The sequence below is a fragment of the Gallus gallus genome, chromosome 5 (genome assembly GCF_016699485.2).
Source record: "Gallus gallus isolate bGalGal1 chromosome 5, bGalGal1.mat.broiler.GRCg7b, whole genome shotgun sequence".
Lineage (NCBI taxonomy): Eukaryota > Metazoa > Chordata > Aves > Galliformes > Phasianidae > Gallus > Gallus gallus.
In genome coordinates this window covers 44868201-44890801 of record NC_052536.1, presented here as the reverse complement: position 1 = coordinate 44890801, position 22601 = coordinate 44868201, and the positions used below count along the sequence as shown (strand labels likewise).

Below are 22601 nucleotides of genomic sequence, written 5' to 3'. Positions count from 1 at the left end.
CACTGTGTATTATGTTCCTACCATTGTCAGTGCTAATGCTCTTTCTGAGACGCACACCTCCCTCCCCAGACCACAATCTTGCTTAGGTTTTCAGCATCCTTACATTCTCTCTCTCTGAAAGTATAACCCATGTACATTGTTTTCGCAAGTGCCCATTAGAAGTGGAAGAATGCTTCTTCCCTTGGGTTATTTACTGCCCAGGAGATTGGCAATTTGCTGCCTTAGAATAAGGAAGCAGTGGCCGCATTCTCTTGGCACAGCCAGGCAGCCTGTTGGTACTGCAAGGCACAGATCACCTCTGGGTCTGTGCAGGATGCAGGTTGGCAAAGCAAAGGCTCATCAGAGAGAAACCCACCTGCAGAGTGCTCATCATACTTCACTTCTTCGTGGCATGCAGTACTCCATGCTTTTTCTAGGTTATTAGTGAACCACTTGCTAAGTTCTCAAAAGGTTCAGAATTAGGTAACATCAAAAAAGATGTCTGGCTCAGCCAACTTCTGAAAACAGACTTTCTCAGGAGAAATGAGAAGTACCTCTGCAACACAAGAACAAGATTAACTAAGAACTTCTTTAAGGTTAAGCCACCTGCAAATCAAAACTAAAATTATCTTCAGTGATGGAAAGGGGTAATTCGTCTTGAAATTCTTGCCATTTGGGACAGCAGATGGCAAGGTGATGTAATTATCACAACCATGGACACAGTAGAGCCAACTTACTCTACTACAGATATCTGAAATATTAATATTTATGTCAGAGATTAGACACATCTTCCTTATATTATATGGAAAGAGATCAGCACCTCCAGACAGATATTATTTTGATCTATTGTGAATAACCTAATTAAAGCAGATAGATAAATTTCACCTCCAGAGGCCCTGTAGCTAGGTATAAATTCTTAGCACATAGGCTGTAGGAGTTCACTGTTTTGTACAAATGATAAAATGATGTTGCTGCAAAAGTAATGACGGAAGCAGTAATCAGGTTTTAATGTTGTTTTAAAGAGAACTTGACCCTGTGGTAGCAGCAATCAGGGATGGAGATGAAAAAGAGATATGCAACATGATGAAATCAGGAAAAGACCTCTCTGAACCTAATAAGGATGGCTGGTTACCCCTCCATGAAGCTGCGTACTATGGCCAAGTGGGTTGCCTGCGCCTGTTGCAAAAAGGTCAGTGAAATTAAAACTAATTACAAAAGAAGGAAGAAGAATATGAATAAGCCACATAGCAGAATTAGTACCACAGCAGTCCTTGTCTGATACTATGTGTGAAGCATTATTCAGCTTCTGTGACTGCATATTAATTTCACTTTGTCTTTGAGGATAGGCTTCTAGAAGGAAGCCTTAAAAGTTAGGATCTTCAGGAGAAAGTGATGGTTGGATAGATTTTGTCAAGCCCCAGACTTCTCACAGAAAAGCCTAGCTTGAATCTTGGCTGTTATGGGCTACTTGGAATCCACAGCTGGCATCAGCGTCCCACTAGCTGAAGATCAAAACTAGCACTTCCTTGCCAGTGACTGAAGGTTTTTAACTAATGCAAATTGTTTTCAAGCTGCTGCTGAAGTGCAGTTACTCAACAGCTTTCTGCATTACTACTGAGCATAGATGAACATTTTAATCTGAGTCAGTGATAACTCTGATTGATAATAATTCATTGTATATTCTTTACTTTGTTCACTGAAAAGAATGAACAAAAGCTCATCTAAAACCATAAGGATAGAAGGCGCTACAGATATTTGTACAGCACTACACCATAATGTCTTTGGGCTTATGATTTCTTCACAGCATACCCTGGCACAATCGACCAGCGCACCCTCAATGAGGAGACAGCTCTCTTCCTGGCCACCAGCCGGGGCAACCTGGACTGCTTGCTTGCCCTGCTGCAGGCTGGGGCTGAGCCTGACATCTCCAACAAGGCCAGAGAAACTCCCCTCTACAAAGGTGAGATCCAGAGCTTCCAGGATAATGAGCTCCACCAGGACAGAGCTCACAGTACTGGCCCCACCTTGCTCACCACAGGCATAGAATCATGTTTGGAGAAGACCACAGTCCAACCATCAACCCATCACCAACATACCACTAAACCATGTCCCTCAGTGCCACATCCACACATTTCATGAACACCTTGAGGGAAGTTTGCCCTGCTGCCTTCCTGGGCAACAACTGCTATGGAATGTGCTGTCCTACCTCTCTGCACATTATACAGCAAAAGCTAATTGTAAATGTAGCTGCTTATTTCAAGTGCCTTTGGTTTGGGATGCCACAGTAAAAGTGTATAGGAAGTCTGACAGATTGGGGTTCAAGGAGCAGTGAGCAAATTAACAGAATAAAAGTTATCAAGAAAATACCATTATCTGAGAATGGTCCTGAGCTCTGAATTGCAGGCTGAAAGAGTTCTATATACTCACTTTTTTAATATTTACTAAAGATCTTTTCCTGTTCCTGTCAAGTCCCAGACATTCTCCTTTGACAGCAGCATTGCCTCTTGTATTGAACAAGATGGATCCACCGGTTTATTCAATGTCGCCAACCTGTGTTCTATTGCTTGTGCTATGTGAAAGGAATACCCAGAACACCCAGAATCTTTCCATAAGCTTGTACTATTCACTTCCCTTTTCTTCAAAACAGCCTGTGAGCGCAAGAATGCAGAGGCTGCAAGACTCCTGGTACAGTACAATGCTGATACCAACCACCGCTGCAATCGAGGATGGACTGCTCTCCATGAGGCTGTCTCCAGAAATGACCTGGAGATTATGGATATCCTGGTGAAAGGGGGTGCCAAGATTGAGTCTACAAACTCCTATGGGATCACTTCTTTATTTGTGGCAGCTGAGAGTGGGCAGTTGGAAGCTCTGAGATACCTGGCAAAATGTGGTGAGTAGAGTTGTGCCATTGATACACCATTGCTCGAAATTTTACAAGGGTCTCATTAATTTTCCCTGGCTCAGCTTTTCTATCTTTGTAGATAACTACTAGCCTGTAGAGCTGCTGAAACCCTTTTGCTCCAGATGGCAGTTTGTGTAGGGTCTTTCAGAGAGTATGGTCTACACACATGCACTTCTTTAGCATTCATTTGAGGCCACCTACTTTGGGAAATAATATGGTGCTCTCTAATTGAATTGCCTTACAGCTTTCAAAACCTATATTGCTGTGCACGTGTAGTCTAAATCCAGTCATAAAAGAAAACTGTAGGTGGTAAGAGATGGCAGAAATTGAACATTAGCCAATCCCATCTGCTCACAAACATGAGCCACTAATGGACAATGTTAGCTCTCCTCCACTAATGAATACTGCTGAAAACAAAGTCCTATTGTATGGTTAATGGATTTACACCAAGGAGAAGAAATTTCAGTTTCTCTCATGTGTACGTATTCAAACATATAGGCAGAGTGAATTTGATTCTTATTCACACTAAACCTACATTTTACTGCTCCAGTCGTGCAAATAAAGGCACAGATTTTACTACCATTCTGAAGCATATTTTATCCTTGCAGTGGACTAATACTTCAGTGTAGGTAAGAATTGGATCCTGCACTTGTGAAAGGAGAGCTAAATGGCAGTAAATATATGAAAAACTTATAAAGCAGTTATTATGGCTAAGAAAGATAGGAAAGACAGGGAAGAAAAAAAATGTAATCTGCTGTTCAGCTAACATTATAAACTCAGTTCTGTATGACCATTTAGTCCATCAAACTGCCTACAATTTTAGAAATTATTTCCTTACAGTTCAATTTTGAGAAAAATACACAAGATAAAATCCAATAAAACTGTTCAATTGTTTCAAGCCTTCTAAAACTCCTCTGAGAATACCAGAAATTATATCACTGCATTGTTTACGATGAGCAATGTTCATCATAAGAAGGGTTTCTTTTTCATTAAGAACACAGTCCTATGTTATGTTTTGTCACTGCAATTCTCTTGATGCTTCCAGCTACAACATTTTCAAAGGGCCAAACACAACACAGATGTTTCATTTTGGGGTGAGAGCAAAAGGAAATATTCTCTTTGGCTGGGAGTTTTCATGATCTGATGGAAGACTGATTTGCTTCTAAACTCCAATAAAGGAACCAAACTCCAGTGAACTGTCATACCCATTTAGGATACATATAAAGCAACCTTTCTCAGGACAGCATAATACATTTCATATTGCAGTACATTGCAGTCAAAGCCCAGTATTTCAGACCTTAAATAAGCCTAGTATTTCAGACCTTAAATATCTGGCACAGGAAAAAAAAATTAAAATCAAAATTCCAGATTGTTTGTGATCAAAGAGTATTAGGGCTTGCTTTATTTTTGCTTGTTGTTTATTAAGACAAGCATCCACTAGAGTACAAGAAAAAAAAATATACCACAACCTCATTAAAAATATTCATCCTTTCTTAGCTAACATTTACCACTTGGACCCTAAATTGAAGCCTTACGAAATAAAAAGCTAGGTCCTTACGTGCTGAGTTTTGAAATGAAATACTCATTGACTAAGCCATGCCCAAATGAAAGATTAGTAGAATTCTTTCTGGTTACTATGTAGATTTCTTGTTATAAAATCCAATTTTAACCTAGATATGCACTAAAATTAAAATACAGTATAAAGAGTGTAAGTTCACTTATAGTTTGAATATAGAGATTATCAACAATATAAGTAAACCTAAATCAATAATAAATTTACTTTAGAGAGCACCTATTAAAGTCATCTAGTCTCCAGTCTTGTTTAGGAATATTTTATATATATACATATATATACACACATATAGAGAGAGAGTGTAAACATGTAAGTACTTTTGGAATTATTTTGTCTAAAGAAAAATACAGGTTGAATAAAGAACAAGCCCATTTTAAAATGTTTGTCTATGAGATACAAATGAATGGAGCCTGGATTCATGACTGGGAGCGGATGGTTGATACCCACTGTTTTATCCTGAGGGTATTTCTCCTTTTCTTGAGTGCATTATCACTTTGTCATTTTACTTTTCCCAGTAATCTCTCCATGAGAAAATGATTGCCCATATAAACTCCCCCTCATAAAATTAACATCATGGTAAAACCCATTGGAGATCTATAAAATAACTGTATAACATTTTCATTTTTCTATGATCAGATTTTGTTCACGCCACCTTTCTCCATATGGTGTAGCTCTAGTGTCATGGAGACTTGCATGTTCATTCAGTGCAAGTTGCCCCCATCTGATTCAACACTTTGGTCCTACAAAATGTTTTTCTTCCTTCCTAGGTGCTGATATAAATACTCAAGCCAGTGATAGTGCTTCTGCTCTTTATGAAGCCTGTAAAAATGGACATGTACATATTGTAGAGTTTCTTTTGTCCCAAGGAGCTGACGCTAACAAAGCCAATAAGGATGGCCTCCTACCTCTTCACATAGCAGCCAAAAAGGGAATTTGCGAGTAAGTTTTAGTTTATTTTATAATTTCACCTTTTAGGTAAAAATCCAAAGTCCTTATGAAAAGGAGAACTTAATGTCCTAGATCTAGTTATGAGCACTGCAAATGAGGGAGATGATTGCAATAAACTGAACAGAATGGGTTTGCAGGATAGGATGAACAGGATGTGTGAGCAGAAATACGGGGGGAAAGATCCCATTAGCTTTGCCAAGATATCACCTACTACAGCCAAACAACCACACATCTTGAAAGCGGGCTAAACAGAACTCCACAAAATATACTTGAGATGGAATGAAAAAAAACCATCTGTATGTGAAGTTAGCACTCACTTTAAACCCCTTGCCACAGCCCACAGCTATTTTTTCCAAAATATAATCATATCTCTAATTGCAGTCACTGAACCTTTTGGTGACTGTAGAGGACTCCACTAACACAATTTCTATCAAAACCCGTCAAGAAATAGTTATCCAAATGCAAAGGATGTTCCTAGATAGTAAAGCTGTTTTTGCAAACTGCTACAAAAGATTCTCGTATATTTCCACAGTGTCTGAGGAATTAAAACTTTTGACAGCACTACACCTTCCTATAGCATCTTTTATCCTAGCATTTGAGTCCGTTTGGGAAGCCCAATTATGCTTCTCAAATCGTTTTGATAGATAAGGATATTTATTTTCTGTAATTGGAGTAGGTCTGCTTTGTGGAAGCTGCATGTTCATGGAGTGGCTCAGGGTGAATTTATGGGAAAGGTCTATATACTTCTAGCACATATATAAATATCTTGCATGGCATGATTCAAAATTTTCTCATAGGTTTGACTTAGAAAGACTGTTTTGAAAAAAACATTTTAGATGAGAATTCTGCCAGAGACAAAAGCCAGCTCCAATTGCTCGCTTCCAAAAAAGCTAATCTGACAGTATAGTAAATTGATCTGAATCCAATCTGTAAATAGAATCTGGACCAGTTCTGATTCTGTTCTTTCCCTCAGTAGATAGATAGCCTGATCTGAAAACAAATCTACATGGAAATTCAGCAATTTAAGTGCATACCTATATTATGACAGAAACAGCCAACCTGATTTGGAGGTCATGTCTATTACTGACAATGCTCAGCAGCATAGATGAGATAAGAAGTCAGCCCAAACTCTGAGTTTGTTTACTTGTAAAAGACTGAGCACAATTTTTCGTGCCCAACTGCTGTGAACTAAAGCACAAAAGGAAGAAAAAAGAGGATTTTCTCTTATAAATATTTATCTAAATGACGAAGCTATAGCCCAATTGGCTGATTATTGTTAATTCCACTGGTATTCAGTAAAATAACACCCTTCATGATGATCTCTCTTTGTATTCCTGAAGATTTAATATGTAATTCTGCTGGAATTCCACACTTCAACTTTTTGCCAGTGCACGAATTCTCCCTACCATCAAAAAGCCAAGAATGTGATCCCAAGGCTCAACTGTCAATTCTTGTTGCTTGGAGTTTGTTTATTTTAAACAAGACCTTGTCAGTACTGACATGAAGTTCATAAAGGTCCTCTCATCAGCTCTAAGACAAGTGTAAGCTGTCATTTAATTCCTTCACCCTTGGAACTGGGGAGCTAAGACAACTTTGTGAAGTGTAGGCAGATTTATTATGTAAATGTAAGTCAATCATCTCTTGGCACATTCATATTAAGGATACTCTGCCTCCTTCCTATAACAACAGATAGGAATCACAAAAGCAGGTTTCAGGCTCAAGGAGAAACTCAGCAATATTACAAAATTGCATGAGTCTCAGCCCTGTGACAGACAATATCAGTGGCCTTGTCTGTCCAGTCATGACTACCTTCACTTTCTACATTCTTCCTCCCTCCAGATAGGAAAGTCTGTGGTGATGGAGACACCACATTACTGAACCAAGTTGCTTTGAAGGATGAAGAAAACAGATGGGTTAGACTCTGATAGAATTTCCAGCCTTTCCTCCCAGAAAAATCTGAGGGGTTGTACTGAGGTCTGGGACACTGCAAGATTTGGATACAAAGCCTCAGTGTGCCATCATTGCAGAGAGGTTCAGGACCTCACAGACAGAAATGAGGCAGAACATCTTTAACTCAAACATGAAGAGCTGACCAAGGCACATATCCGGGAGGGAAAGAACAAAACAGACTCTTAAATCTTCAAACAGTTGATCATGGGATGACTAATGTTGGCACTTGGCATGGTGCCCTCCTTCCTTCTTGCTATTTCAGCTCTTATAGAACATTTGATAATAATGGAAAGTTGCCAGCTCACCAGCACCCAACTCCTGCTCCCTTGTGAGCCTTAAGGTGCTATAAGAGTAGTGACGCTGCTTAAAGAAAAAAAAAAAAAAGTAAAAGAAAAGCACTTATTTTCCTAAGACATTTATACAATTACTTAACGTAAAAAAAAAAAGGTTTCAAAAACGAGAAGTAAAAGTACCTTGAAAACATCAACTGTCTACCATGCAAATGGGACCATAACCCTGTAAAATGCCACGTGTCTTCAACCCTTTTTTCATCTCCTCGGAGTGTGGAGACTCAGTCTTTCACAGGATCTTTCAGCACATCACCAGCAAAGGTTTTTCTGAGGCTAGCTTATGTTGTGCTTAGTTCCTTACGTAAATGTAAGTTTTAGGGACACTGCAGTCAAATTGAAAATGTGCAGCATCTTAAAAGAAATGCACTATGTGCTTTGCATGTTTATATGTTAGAAGAGCTCTTGACTGCTAGGTAGAGTCTTCTGCATAGGAGGAGGAGGAAGTCATGTGCTTAACTCACTGCTAAACAATTGCTTTTACAGATAGGCAGGAGATATAATGACACTAGAAATTGTCAAACCAGAGTCTATTTCTTAAGGTGCCTTATCTATATATATATAGAATCAAGCTAGTGCCTTAACTAAAACATCTAACTTCATTAGCAGGAAATGAGAGTTTAACCTATGGGTTTGATTATGCAGCTCCAGTGATGCCTATGGAGACATAAAAATGCTCATGGATTTATGATAGCTGGGGCCTTGTACATCATACGTTTGAACTTCCAATTACGTAATGAGCAGCTCATTTTATGTTGCTGTGCTTAAGGCTGCATCACACTTTCCAATAGCAATCCCTCATTACTGGAGCTTAGGACTTGGCTGTACTTTTTTTTTTTTTTTTCCCTCCCTGGGCTATAGCATGGCAAACAGCCTGGAAAATATTTTTATTTCTTTTTCTTCCCTTTCCTAATTGGGATTCTGGCCCCCAACATTTGGGATCAATGTTGATAGCCCCACAAACAGCCAAAAGCTGTGCAGAGGTCCTCTAGTATGGGGCTCAATCCACAGTAGAAAGTGAACTGTAAAATCTGACATGGAGGTCTGGATACGATATATACAATTTACCCCAGCTCAATCCCAGAGGAGTGAAGGTTTCATCCCCTTTCTGGTCTCAAGCTTCTTGCTGTGGCTGTGACCTATGAGGCCCTTCACCACAGAGCAATCATGATGGATCCCCTGCTTCCTAATTCAATTCTTCTAAACTGCACCAGTTCCTCCAGCGCTGTCCACAGACTGATGGCAGAGGTGCAGAACACCTGGAAAAGCTTGACTAGCTGTCTGCCATTTGTGCTATTCGTGAGCTAGATCAGGATAGGCAAGGAGTAAGCATATTATTTCTTCCATTGTAATTACCCCTGTGGTTGGCATTACCTCAAAAAACTGGGTGATGATTTAAAAAAAAAAAAAAAAACTTACACCTCCATAAAAGAGGGGCAATACATCTCACATTTTTGGCAATGTAAAAGCGTAGGGAGTTGAAGATAGTTTTCAAGTTCACACTGATTTTTCTCAGAGCAAATCATTCCTATGCTCAAGTTAGTAGGCTTTTATAGTTACTACTATGCAGCTAGGATTTGCAGTAGATGCCCTAGAACTCACCACTGCTCACTGACTCTCCACTCAACAGGATTGTCTCCATGCTGATTCCTGTGACTAGTCGCATCCGCGTCAAGCGCAGTGGCATCAGTCCCCTGCATTTAGCAGCTGAACGCAACAATGATGACATCTTGGAAGAGCTAATTGATGCTGGCTATGAGGTGAACACCACCCTCTCCAATGAACGGTCCTGCCTTTACGAGGACAGACGCACCACACCTCTCTATTTTGCTGTTTTTAACAACAATATCTATGCCACAGAGCTCCTTTTGCAAGCTGGAGCCAACCCCAACATTGACCTCATCAACCCACTGCTTATCTCCATACGCCACGGTTGCCTGACAACAATGAAACTGCTTCTTGACCATGGAGCAAACATTGATGCCTATATTTCAAGCCATCCCACCACATTTCCAGCTACCATCATGTTTTCAATGAAGTACCTTTCTGTGCTGAAGTATCTCCTGGATCTGGGCTGTGATGCTGTTTCCTGTTTTCAGTGCCAGTATGGAAACTGCCCACACCCTGCTTTAAATTACAGGCGGGACAGATTTAATGATCCTCAGCTGTCCAAAGAACCAACCATAACACAGGTGAGCACTCCTTAAACTATCTTCAGTGATTTTGGGAACATCTCTCACACACGTATCTTGATAACTTCACATATTTCTTCTCCCACCTTTCCTGCAAGAGAAGATGCGTGTTTTTTTGTTTTTTTTTTTTTACCAAATTTATTTACATAAAAATAAGGCTTTGTAAGATTTAGTGAGTGTTCCAACTGCACATTCAGTGACAACGTGGGCATAGGCAAAAGCTGCTGATGTCCAACCCTGAATTTCAGATGAATAATAGCCATCTTGACAGCTTTTGTTGTCAGATCCACAATACTCTTTTCCTCTGGACCTGAGGTGCCAGAACTGAAACATGTTTTCTTGTCAGGCAGTGTCAAATGGGCAGTAGAGATCTGTTTGTGTTATTTACCCTGTAATGATTGTTTTATCTGATAATTTATCCACAAATTTAAGCTCTTGGTTAAATTAAAATTGTACAGTCCTTCACCTTATAAGGGTAAACTAGTGAATGTAAACATCTGTTTCCAAATCTGGATAAGCAGCCCTGGAAGGAGTGCATAAATTATTACATTATCTATATGACTTCATAATATTCGAGGCTTTCAGAAGAGACCAAGAGATTTAGATCCATGGTTTCATATTTTCAAAGCCAATTACACATTTTAGATGATCGTGTCTTGTGCATGTATATCTGCAGTCCACTCCAAAGCTCAGCTACTGCTTCCACTGGGCTGCAATTGGATTCTCAATTCCCAAAATGACTCTGCAGAACTGCAGAGTGCATGTTTTCTTGTTGTTTTTTTTCTGTTGTTGTTGTTGTTCTGTGTGTGTGTAATCTCTGCTTGTTGACTCCTTCCAAAATATCTTAAAGTAAATCTGACCTTCCAATCAAAATTTGCTATCCTTCAACTTGCAGCAAAACAAAGACCTCAACATGGCAGCCCTCTTTCTCTTTTGGAAAGCATTAAGGAAGCAATAAGTCAACTGCTATTGAGCTGATGTGTACTTCTGTTTGATTCAGAAGAAAGTGTCACTTAGGCCAAATTAACAATCAGCATTAAATTGAATTACCTCTAATTCTTGAAACATGATGCTGTTGGATGTGGAGTAAAAGAGGGCTGAAAATCCAAGGAAAAAGGAGAGTATTTGTGTGTACCCTGTGTGATAATTCACCCACACAAAAACAGGTATTCTTACTTAGCTAAATGCAGTATTTCCTTCCGAATCTCAGCTAACCATATTTTTCCTAAAAAAATAATGGATCACACACAAAACAGAATCACCTGAAAGGTCAGAGGCATAAGCAGCAGAAGCTGTGTAAGATTACATCTGTGCATAGAGAAACTGATGAGTCTCTATGAGTCTCTCATAGAGAGACTGGTTTTGCACACAGAGTAGAAAAAGTGATGTCTTCCCTCCAGTAGTATTTTAAATTTGCTTCTTAGTGCTAGGTTTCTGACTAACAAAAATAAGGCTTGTCTGATGTAGCTTCACGATATAGCTGTGAAATGGTTTGTATTTCAAAATACAGAGTCATTGGAATCTTTAGCTTTTTCTACACATAAGATGCACATTTCTTATTTTCCTGTACTAAATTACTTAAGGAAAATAAATCTGAATTAGTCTTTATACAGTAACACTGTGAGCTACTGGAAGTTGGTTTGAAAAATACATAACTACAAATAATTACTGATTCTACTGAATTAGTGTTTCCTATGAAAGTGAATGCAGAAAAATGCTTGCTGTCTCAGCACCACGCTCCCTAATTGCGGTGCCAAAACTGTGAGCGGGGGAAATGAAGCATCCTTCTGCCACGAGAGGGCATTCAGGGGCCTGCCGAGACTTCAGGCAGCGCATCCCAAAACCAGAGCCACTTCGCTCCTGAGATTAACCCAAGGCCTGTCGTTGCAGGTTTGCCTTCTTTTGCTTCATTTTGTTCTGTATCTTTTCCTGTAACATGTTCGGGAACATTTTTAGTCCGGAAAATATATTTTTAGATTGAGCTTTTGAATGAGGATGAGGGGGAAAAAAAAGGCAACGTCTCTGGTTGGAGTCAAAAAGAGAACAGTAAGATACAAGTGCTTTATTACTCTGAAACTCTATCCTCATTTAAACTTGGACAAAGTGGATTTACTATTTGGAGGTGTAGTGCAGATCCCCAGTTTGCATATTGTATATGCAACTGCACGGCAATGGCATTGGTGTAGGCATTGGAGAATGTCAGATATCCCAAACAACATTTCTTATGAGCAATTCAGGTAGGAAATTCTGGATTGCCCACTGGATTTTGGGGTCTTCCCAAAATCATTATATTTCATTTTTCTGGGAATGCTCAGAAAAGCAAAGTCAGAACAGTAGTATGCTTATGTGAATGCTTTGACCTTGAATGAAAAGACCTTACAATTTTTTGTAGTTTTATTCTTCCTAGATGGGATAACATTTTATTTCTGGATAAAAGTATCCACACAGGACCTTAATTCATTATGAGTTAGGGCTCATACATGTATGATCATATGTGATCTAATTATATGAGCTTAAACTGAAAGAAATTCAAGCTGGTGCATTATCTCTCCTGTTCGGGGTGGGCTTGGAGGGTGCCTGCAGACAGTCCCAGTGACTAAGATGATGTATAGTGCATAAGTGACCATCATTCAATTGTGTTTGGCCATTTGTCTGTGCTTCTATCTGCACAGCATGATTTAGTTCACCTTAACTTATCTAACTGCTCACATGTAGATAAATCCACAGATATCTTCATCGTATGTATCATCCTAATAGAGATAGATGAAGCTGTCTGATATAACACACATTTAGATTAAAGTGGGAAGGCAAATTTTTTGAAATGAAGCTACGTAAAGTCAGATCACTGCTTGAAAATCTCCGTAGCTCTCCATGCTAAAGCTCAGAGCGCTCTTCAGCTTTCATCTTTCACTGACTGTTGCAAATTTGTTTTTTTCTTGAAGTTCTGTGATATGGTGTCTGCTCCAGAGATAAGTCGCTGGGCTGGGCCAATTATTGATGTTCTCCTGGATTATGTGGGTAACGTCCAGCTCTGTTCCCGGCTGAAGGAGCATATAGACAGCTACGAGGACTGGGCTGTCATTAAAGAAAAAGCAGGTATGGTTACTCAGAAAAGAATCTGGCACAAACATTCCCACTGTTGGATTCAAAATGTCAGTCACCATTTCCTCTTACAGTTTCCATTCTTTCTACTGAAAAGCCCTGTAGGTTTTTAACCCGACCTCTGCAGAATCATATAGTCAGTATCTATCCCCTAAACTCAGTTGGATTTCCCTACTGAGATTGAATTACATTTTTCAGCCAAGTATTAGGCACTAGAAATTGCTGGAGTACATTGACTTTGTGATGTTGAATTTACCCCAGATGCAGATCAGGCCCACTGGAAATAAGTCTTGCCAGAGCAGGAAGGCTCATTTGTCTGCACCTGTGATGCAGGCAGATCAGGGCAAGTGGATAAGGTGACCACCCCCACAGCAGGCCAGCAGGCACCAATGGCTCTCCCAGAATATCCAAAAGATCCAGAGACTTTCACAGATATTATCAGAATTAGTTGTCCAGCATGAAGATGAACTGGGAATGTATTGCATTTATTTTCAGTGGTGAGGCTGAGTACTGTGAAGCATCTTGCTTAAATCCTCCTAGAAAGCCCACTGCTAGGCTGTCATGGGATACAGCACCCCATCCTCCAGCTCCACTTCCTTCCCTATGTCATGCCTCAGAATGAATGAGCAGACACATCACCTCACCATTGCAGACAAAGCCTCTGTTTTTGCTCCTCCTCCTCCCATTCTCCTCTTGCCACAGACATGGATGTTCCTCCTGAGTTTAAACCTGTTCAGCTCACGTTTTTGTCCTGCCTCTCTTTCAGAGCCTCCTCGACCTCTTGCTCATCTTTGCCGTGTCAAGGTACGAAGCTTGATTGGAAGAAACCGCATTAAACTTATTGACACATTGCCTCTTCCATACAGACTGATTCGATACTTACAGCATGATTACACACAGTGACCTCAAGCATGGTAGACTTTCAGCAGCTTCCCGGCATGGCACTGAGTCATCAGCATGACAGTGGCACACCACGAGGAATTGCTGCTGGCTTGGTCAAGTGCCCTCCAATGACTAATCTACAAGAAATATGCTTCTGGAGCGAGGGTGAGAAGAAAAAGGAGTGGACATCTAAACATTAGGTTTTACAGGAGGAAGCACATGTGATCCTCCTCAGAGCTTGGTCAGCAAAGAAAAAGAAGTAAAAGCCAAGGCTGAAAAATGAGTAGTGCTGAAGCAAGTACCAGTGAAGGATTTTGATGTGTCCTGGGGTCTGGTGGGGCTTGGCATCCGTGCTGTGATCACAATTCAGAAGCTGTTAGAGTCAACATATTTGGGAAAACAACCACATTTCATTCACTGACTGAGATTTTTATTTTAGTTTCTACTCTGTGTTTTGGATTTCTGTTCAGTGTGCTGGTTGCTAATTCTCTGACACTTTGACACTGTCTTGCTAACGATTTTTTGGACCTTTCTCAGTTGAGTACTTGATTTTTGAACATTCAAAGCTCAGAACTTTTAACTATACTCAGATGTGAAGATTCCTTCAAAAGCCAAGGAAAGCTTTGTTGAAGGAGGATGTAAGAACTGTATATACACCTAGCAAATACAGTTCAAGTTGTATTACATAAGAAGGAAGTGAAATTCTGCTTGAGATAATTTTCTATATTTTCTGATTTTCTATACTGGGGATTTGAAAGCAACTCACATATATATATATATATATATTTCTTTTCTGTAAATTAGAAGTAGTTGCACTGTAAACAGTAGCTATGGCATGTCATGAAGCTGGTGTCTGAACAGAACAAAGCCCTAGAGGAGCATGGGCATTGATGAGGAAGAAAGGCAAGATACATAGGGAACAGCAACACTGCTACACTAACTTTACCTATTGTTCCACTAGAGCATCTTGTCCCTGTGAAACTCAGCCTCTCTTACTTCCTTGACTTCTGCAACTATAACAGTACCATGACTGGAAGAAAAAAAAAAGAGGTTATTTCAAAATGATGAGACTTGGAGATTTATGAAAACAAATGCCCAAAATTTAGCCTCTAAACCTTTATTCAGGTGCCCAAACTATGCCAAGATTCTTGTGCCAGGTGTAGTTACATTGAAGCCAATGGGACAACTCTGATGTCAGATATTACTGAGGCAGAATAAGTCCTAGGATTTAGCCTTGAATTTCTTGACTTTGGAAGTTAGAAGTATCTATTAGCTCTTTTGACATTGACAAAAGTTATTATCTCAGCTTCTTTGAAAATTAGGTCACCTATTTACAGCTCAGATACACAACTGATTTATGGCAGCTTAACGAGTTGCCATCTATCAGCTGAACCGCTATAATTGTCCGTGAAATTCTTTTATTGAAGTTTTTAACAAGTCACATTCCCTCACAGCTGGGGAGGCTGAGGAGCCCACGAATGGTTACTGGCAGTGACTACAGCTCACTTGACAGGTGTGACTTGCTGAACGACTGAAATTTAATGAATGCCTCGGTCCTGATCAGGCGCCTAAGTAAGGATGGAAGAGCCTAATTTTGGAATCATGTCTTGGCAGACCTTATTCTAGAAGCGTTCCCATTCTTACCTTAGGTGACAAAAGAGCTGTGAAGTAGGGATTGTTTTGATTCCCCACCAGAGACCTGACAGATCTGTTTTTGTTTGTTGGCCTGCATACTATGGAATGAGTTAGAAATATAAGTAGGGAAAATGCACTGGACTGACTTTTGTATGTGGTTTCACAACTTAGCACAGCACTAGAAGTGTGTTGCACACAGACAAGCTTATCTGGGCACAGAAGTCCAGATTCTGTGATGGTTTTGTGTGAAATGTGTTCAGCACTCATGGGATAGGATGTGAGTGGAAGCAGAAATGGTCACAGCTAAGGGCACTCTGTCCATAGCTGTCCTCTTCCCGAATGCAAAAGCAGTTGAAGAAAACAACGGTTTCAATTCTCACTGAACTGTGATCTTGCAAAGCTTTATAAAATAAGATGAAATTTCTCCACTGTTGAAATTCCATCACTGTCAGGGTCTGCCTACTTGTCCTGCAGTGTGAACTCCACCATTCTTACAGGAGGAATGAGGTCCCTGGAGATACAGTGCCACCTGCCCAGTAGGGCCATTCAGAAGATGGAGCCTCTCCATGATACCAGTTAGGAGCTGGCCGCCACTGCTGGCCATACAGAGAAGAGCTGGCTAAGCAGTCTGCTGAAACACTCCTCCAGCCTTCGGGAGTCTGTATTGCCAGTGAAGGACCTGTAATTATAATCATAGAATCACTGAATATCCTGAGTCAGACATGACTCATATGGATCACTGAGTCCAACTCCTAGCTCCACAAAGAACCGCCCAAAAATTAGACTATACAATTGTAAGCAATAGTTTGAGAAATGGAAAGTCATTTGCGGAATTATTGCATCCCTCAGCTTATGGGACTGAGAAGTGAAGGTCCAGGTCTTACTCACATCGATATAAATCAGAAGAAAAATTGTTGAAATTGAATAAGAGTAATAGAACAGAGTTGCAGGTGATGGATACTGAACATGACCTGGTGGAGACCATTTATGTAAGCATTTGTTTGGTGTGCTGTGTCAGCTCTAGAGACTGCTAGCTGACAGAAGGATTTGAAATCACCAACTGCAGGGATGGGATTTCATAAACCATCACAAATGGGAAATTTTCTCTGAACCAACATTGTTACGTACACAAAAGTCTCATGAATAACAGCTTCTTTTTATGTCCTTGGACAAGTTGAAACTGGTTTTGGGTGGAGCAAATACGGAAAGTCCATTGCTTCTTTCTTCCAAGAGACCTTCATCTCCGCTGGGAGACTCACATCCTGGTTGCTCTCAGCTGTCTGTTCTGAGCAGCAGTCACTGACCTGATGTGAGCATACCGCAATTGTGAGCTGGGTAAGGGCACAGCGTGCACAGCAAGTGAGGAGAGATGTATGTCAGAGGGAGAGCCTAGTAATTACATTATTATGCCCTTTCTGCCTGATCTTTACTGCAAACCTTCACACAGTCAGTTTACATTTATTTGCACTGAAATGGAGCCAGCTACCTCTCCTACACTCCAGTCACTGGCACAATGTTTAATGTGTGATGCTGAATCCGTACAAATGTGATGAGCATTTACTGCATCTGTCTAAAACTGTGATAAGATAAATACCCAACATCCCAAACCAGGCTTTGTAAGCAGATCAGTAGTTCCAGCTCCCTCAGAGATTATAACTTTCTGTGATATAGGAATATCTATAGGAATATTTCATGACCAGGTTACTGTACTTTATCCTACTGCAACATGTGCAATTCACTTTATGTTTGTGTGCACTATTTTGGTTTTTATTTTATTTTATATGAAAGATTTTCATTTACCTCTGCCTTCCCATTATTTATGAAAGCTACTGTAGTTTTAACAGTTTAAATTTGCACTGTTGTAGTTAACAGCAGCTCTTGATTGTTATGTTTCCATCTTTCCAACAAAGTATGAATTAAACAATTAGATTCTAAAGGGTTATCAGCTGTCCTGAATAGCAAAATTAAATAACCAAACAGTAGAACAGCCAGGAAAAGTCTGAATCAATCCAAGCTTGCACAGTTAATATTTTTGATGGCAATCTCAGGAGTGAGAGAATAGTAAATATTGGTAGAGAGACAGTTGTTATTCTTTGCAAACCTTTTGAAATGTCTAATGCATCCACATTCTATGATTTTGAATGTACTTAGCAACTGCCTTCTGATCATTCATGTTTTATTTCACTGATGCTCCAGCTCAGAGCCCCAAGGGCCACCTCCTGCCCTGGGCTGGGGAAGGAAGCCCTATGTCACAGTGGAATGTAAGGATTTTAAAACATAATATTGGCCTGAATCTGAGGGTAAAGTGATAAATATAACGCCGGAGATCACTTGGAACAATCTGGTTCTATCCTTTAGCTTAATTTAAAAGCAGGCTATGCTGCTACATCAAAAATGCAGCAACACATATTCAGATAAACAATTCAAAAGACTAAAAGAGAAACACAAAAAAAAATTAGTATCTAAGAGGTAGAATCTTGATTTTAACTCTCTTCTTTTTCTGAATATCTTCAGAAATAAAATTTCTACAGAAGCTCTCCACTTTGCCAAGTATTTTAATACTGATGAAATCCACAGTCTAGTGGAATCTACTTTCAAATTTCTCCCCTGAACTCCAGAAGGAACACTTGCCCACAGCAGTCTCTGCAATACCTGTTGTTCATTCCCTGAGCTTCTCTGGTCACCCACATGAAGTGCAATGCCAAGGAAGGTGCATTGCATTGGCAACACTGAGAGAAATTCAGCATCTGGTTTCATCTGGATTACAACAGTGATACAGAGCTGCTTATGTGAGAATGTGCTTCCAATTACATACAACATTTCCTTGCCTCCAGCTCTGCAATTTAACATCCATAATTCTCCGTTCACTAAATTAAAGAGGGCTACTGTCTCTTCATGGATTCTTTTTCCCCAAAAGACAAAAACATAGGGACATCACATCTGGATCAAAAGCAAATCTGATGCCTTGAATTCTTAGACGAGCTCTTTACCACTTTGCACCTTGCACAGAGGTGCAGGTACATGTTCTGTCTCCTTAAAAGAGCAGTCTACACATGCTTGATACATACATGAAGCAATGAAAGATTAACATACTACATCCATTATTTCCACTGAAATAAGCATCAGTGGGTTAAACTGAGAGGTTTGGGGAAAGAATAAACTACTTTCAGCCTGAGAGTAGTTTTAACTGCAGTTGCAGCCTGGTTACATAACAGCAAGCCCCATCAGAAGATCCAAAATTAAACTCTGTGGTGGCTTAAGATGATAATTTTTTCATGACTGCAGCGTGCTTGAAAGAAGCGCAGCCTGTTTTTCTCTTCATAGAGATACCAAGAGTGATAGAGCACTACAGTAGCCAGGGGCCAACCAGATCAAGGCCACTTTTTGCCGAGTCCCAAGAGGAGCTCCCATTTGCTCCAGGGAGAGCAGGTTCAGGCCCAGAGAGGGCACAGATGCCCATTCTCTGTTCCCCCCACCCCCACCCCGTCCTCCCCAACACGTCTCTAGATCTCAGTGAATCATTCCAGTATAACTGAATATGGAGGTACACAATATTAAACCCTTCAGGTCTCATGTTCTGTGCCTTAGCAACACCTTCTCAATGGATTTAAGAGAAACTTAACTTAAACAATCATTATTAGCTTCTACCATGCCACTTCACCAAAATAATTAAGAAAACAATAGGCAGACCATTTCTAGCCAGGTCTTGTGACTGTATCTTAAAATCAGACAGATGAAAAGATCCCTGCTAGAGAGAAATGAGGGCAAGATATTATAAACACTTCTCTAACATATTTTATGTTTTTGTATTTGACATATGACCTTTTTTTATTTTTTTTTAATTTTTTTTTTTTGATGGGGAGCAATTTATGAAGCAGAAACTTATTCTGCTTCCATTTGCACCAGTTTAACACCCATTGATTTCCCAGCCTCTGGATTAAATCTGAATTACATCACTCTAAATAAGCAGAGATTTCAGCCCTCACATCTAACCAGCAGCTGCAAATTAAACCTGCATCTACTCAGTGGGCAAAAGTAAACACATTGCATTTGCAGAATCACCAGAATAAAATTACCTCCCTTCTTCCTTTATTTTTTTCTTTCAATTCTCTTAGTATTTACACACAAGAAGAGCTTAAATCAATTCACAAATGTAGTTTCTACATTAAATAATGTCCTTCCAGTCCCTTGCACGCAAAAGGAAGTGACCTGAATACCTTGACTTCTCTGGAATTACTTAAAAGTACAAAAACAGTTTCAGTGAGTTTAATTCATTTCATTTCAGTGCTATGCCTGCAGGGCAACCTGGGAAGATGCTCCCACATGGAGGAGGTCTCTGAGGTGTTACAATTGCGGCTGCGAATGGCCTGGAGCCCTGTTTGCCATGGCTCCAACAATGTGCTTCCATAAAAGAGGTCTGATTTGCCACACACACCATGCCACCAGCTTCATAGGGCTTATTCCTGATTTTTACCTGCATGGGAAGAGAAGAATGGAGGCTGTACAGTTACTAAGTCACTCCAGCCTGTGCAGGGGACAACGGTGTGGCCAACACCATCTCTGCATGGAAGTTCCTTCCGCACACAACCAGCCCCTTGTGCCCATTCCCCAGCCTGATGTATCAACTCCCTCTAAGGGGTTATTCTGTCCGATGTCACACATTCTGCCCCTTTCCTCTGGCTAAAGGTAGCCAAAAACATTGAAAATCGGTGGGGGGATGGTGGGCTTGGTAGGGATGGGTTTCAAAACCACAGGCCTGTAGAGTTTCTGCCCTGTGCCCTCTGCATCCTTGCAGAAGGGCTGTGCCTCAGCTGGCAGCGTGGCAGTGCCCTTCCTCCACAGCCCCAGCCCTGGGAAAGGCGATGGAGGCAGCGTTCCTGGGGGCTGGTAGACAGCTGGCCCAGGGCAGGGAAAGGGGCAGCAGGTCCAGGCACCCACTCGGCCTGAGAGAACACCAGTGGGGTCTTTCTCCCCTGCATTCAGGGCAGGCTCATGGCTCTCAGGTCCAATGGTGTCTTGGCTCCTTTTGCTTTTCTTCCCCTCAAAGGGAGGAGGGTCCCTGGGGACTGGTAGCCCCTCAGGGCCTGGGGGGAAGCCCCCGGCTGGGAGGCTCTGTGGCGGCCGCGGCTCTTCCCAGAAGGAGGCAGGAAGCTGTCGTTTCCTCATGGGCACCTGGTCTGGCCTGTTGGTCTCAGGGTTTTGCTCTGGCACAGCCTGCTCCCTCATCAGGCTCTCCTCCGCCTCGGCTGCCTGCAGCACCTTCTCGGTGGCAGCCCCACTGTGGGGGCCAGGGTCGGGCACCTCGGGCTGGCAGCTGCGGGCCCTGTCCTCTGCTCCACGGCGTGGGCCGCATTCCGGGGGCTTGGTAGGGTGGCACCGTGGCACCCGCGAGTACTTCTGAGAAAAACGCTTCAGCTGCTTCTGCAAATATTTCCTGTGGTCCACCGACCGGCGGCAGGGAGCAGATTTATCCAGGGCTGCCTTGATGTCACTGGAGGCCAGGTTGACAAAGTTCAGCAGGGTTTTTACCTCGCTGTCCGATGCCATTTCACTGGACGTGCTGTGCAGAGTTTCCCATTAAATGTTTATAATCCGTTTCAGGCAAGCCTTGGCCAACCTGCAAGACACGGCAGGCAGACTCAGAGTGCGAAGCCTGCATTCAAACAGCATCAAGAAGACTGCAGGAGGTGGAGAGAAGACATCAAACTTCTCAGCTAAGCACACAGGTTGTCCGCCAGCTCACCTCTGTGCAGGCAGGCTGCCATGCACCTGCAGCCCCGCAGCACTGCCCCGGCACAGGGCTGCTCACTTAATCTCCTTAGGTGAGGCATAGGTGGGGAGAAGAAGCAAAGGCAGCTGCTCTCACGTCCCTGCAAGCAAGCGTGGACACTCACCCGGCGCACTGGGGCTTTCCTGCAGGTGCTGGTTGAGAAGAGCCCCTTCCTGCTAATCTCGTTAGGAAGGTTACACACTGCCAGGCCCGACGGAGGCAGCCGGTGTGTATGGAGGCAGTTGAGCAAGCACTTGAGCAAGCTGAATGAATATCGACTCTGCCGAGTTCGGGGCTCTCTCAGACCAATCAGGAGCCACTTTGCCAAATACAAAGCATCCCAATCAGGCATCAGCCTCCCCTTCTCACATTCTTTGCCATCACAAATTGTCACCATGGGGACAGCCACAGAAAGACAGCTAATAAATACAATCATTTCCCCGCGATTTCTACCATTCTCCCCTATCCTCTTCACCCCTACCAAGGCCTTTCTTTTTTAAAGGCACAATCCAAAGGAAAAGCACCGACGATGAGTTAGGAAAGTTTAGGCACCCTTTTCTCTGCGCTCCCCGAAGCTGTCTGGGGGCTGATACTGACCATGCTTCATTGGCACAGGACAATGTAATACGGGGGACCGGGCTAGCCTACTTTTAACCGTTCCCCATCAGAGACTTTTTTTTTTAAGGGGAGGATGATGTCAGAAAAAGGTAGGAAAGGAACAAATCTCTAAAGAGATGTGCAGATATCCATGGAAAGGGAGCTTGAGCGCTCAAGAATCTTGTCTTTATGTTTGCCCCCTCAATTGAGTTACACAAAAGCTGAATTACCCATTCAAACTACCCGGACAAAAGGATGGAGTTGGATAGTACTCTTGCATCTGTAGTCAAACAGTTAGAGACTTAAATCGAGTCGTCATGATGGAGAAAGAGTTAGACAAAGCCCATAGAATTGCCATCAGCAAACATTTTCCTGTGTCATATTAGTGGGTCTCCATGACTCCCCCTGGCCTGGGGACAATAGCACAAGTTTGCACACTCGACTACTGTCACCCTGCCAACGCTGGCAAGGAGCAGAAACAGGACAATCCTTTAAGGGGAAAGCATGCCCGCTGCAGGGAAGGTAAGAAGAGAGGGAAGAAAAGGCGTGTGAAATGCTAATTGAGCTGCTTCCTTTACTGATCCATAGCTATGTGAGCCCTCCGCCTTCATGCAGGCTTGTCCCTGAGGGGTGGCAATAACTTAATAGCACAGCAAAACGGGGAGCTTCTCTGGGGAAGAGGAGAGCAGGAGGGTTGCCCTTGGTATACATGGGTGATGTG

General features: G+C 41.7%; 2 protein-coding genes across 4 annotated transcripts in view; one reads left to right on the top strand and one right to left on the bottom strand.

Annotated features, from left to right (window-relative positions):
- ASB2 (ankyrin repeat and SOCS box containing 2) overlaps positions 1-17449 on the top strand; it is a 32815-nt gene extending 15366 nt beyond the window's left edge. For all 3 annotated transcript variants that reach the window (XM_015287761.4, XM_025151074.3, XM_046942112.1), the window contains exons 4-10: positions 1002-1168; positions 1784-1939; positions 2627-2872; positions 5225-5396; positions 9333-9894; positions 12837-12990; positions 13763-17449. In XM_015287761.4, the coding sequence (XP_015143247.2) occupies positions 1002-1168; positions 1784-1939; positions 2627-2872; positions 5225-5396; positions 9333-9894; positions 12837-12990; positions 13763-13899 (1594 nt within the window). In that variant the 3' untranslated portion in view covers positions 13900-17449. The remainder of the gene's footprint in view (positions 1-1001; positions 1169-1783; positions 1940-2626; positions 2873-5224; positions 5397-9332; positions 9895-12836; positions 12991-13762) is intronic.
- On the bottom strand, positions 15152-21548 carry FAM181A (family with sequence similarity 181, member A). The gene is made up of 2 exons (XM_046942113.1): positions 21408-21548; positions 15152-21130 (listed from the first exon to the last, which is right to left on the bottom strand). Exon 2 carries the CDS (start codon positions 21058-21060, stop codon positions 20194-20196), a length of 867 nt encoding a protein of 288 aa, XP_046798069.1. The 5' UTR covers positions 21061-21130; positions 21408-21548; the 3' UTR covers positions 15152-20193.
- Between the last annotated feature and the right edge of the window lie 1053 nt (positions 21549-22601).

Coding starts and splice junctions, on each gene's coding strand:
- FAM181A (XM_046942113.1), bottom strand. CDS start 21,060: ATGGCATCGGACAGCGAGGTAAAAACCCTGCTGAACTTTGTCAACCTG.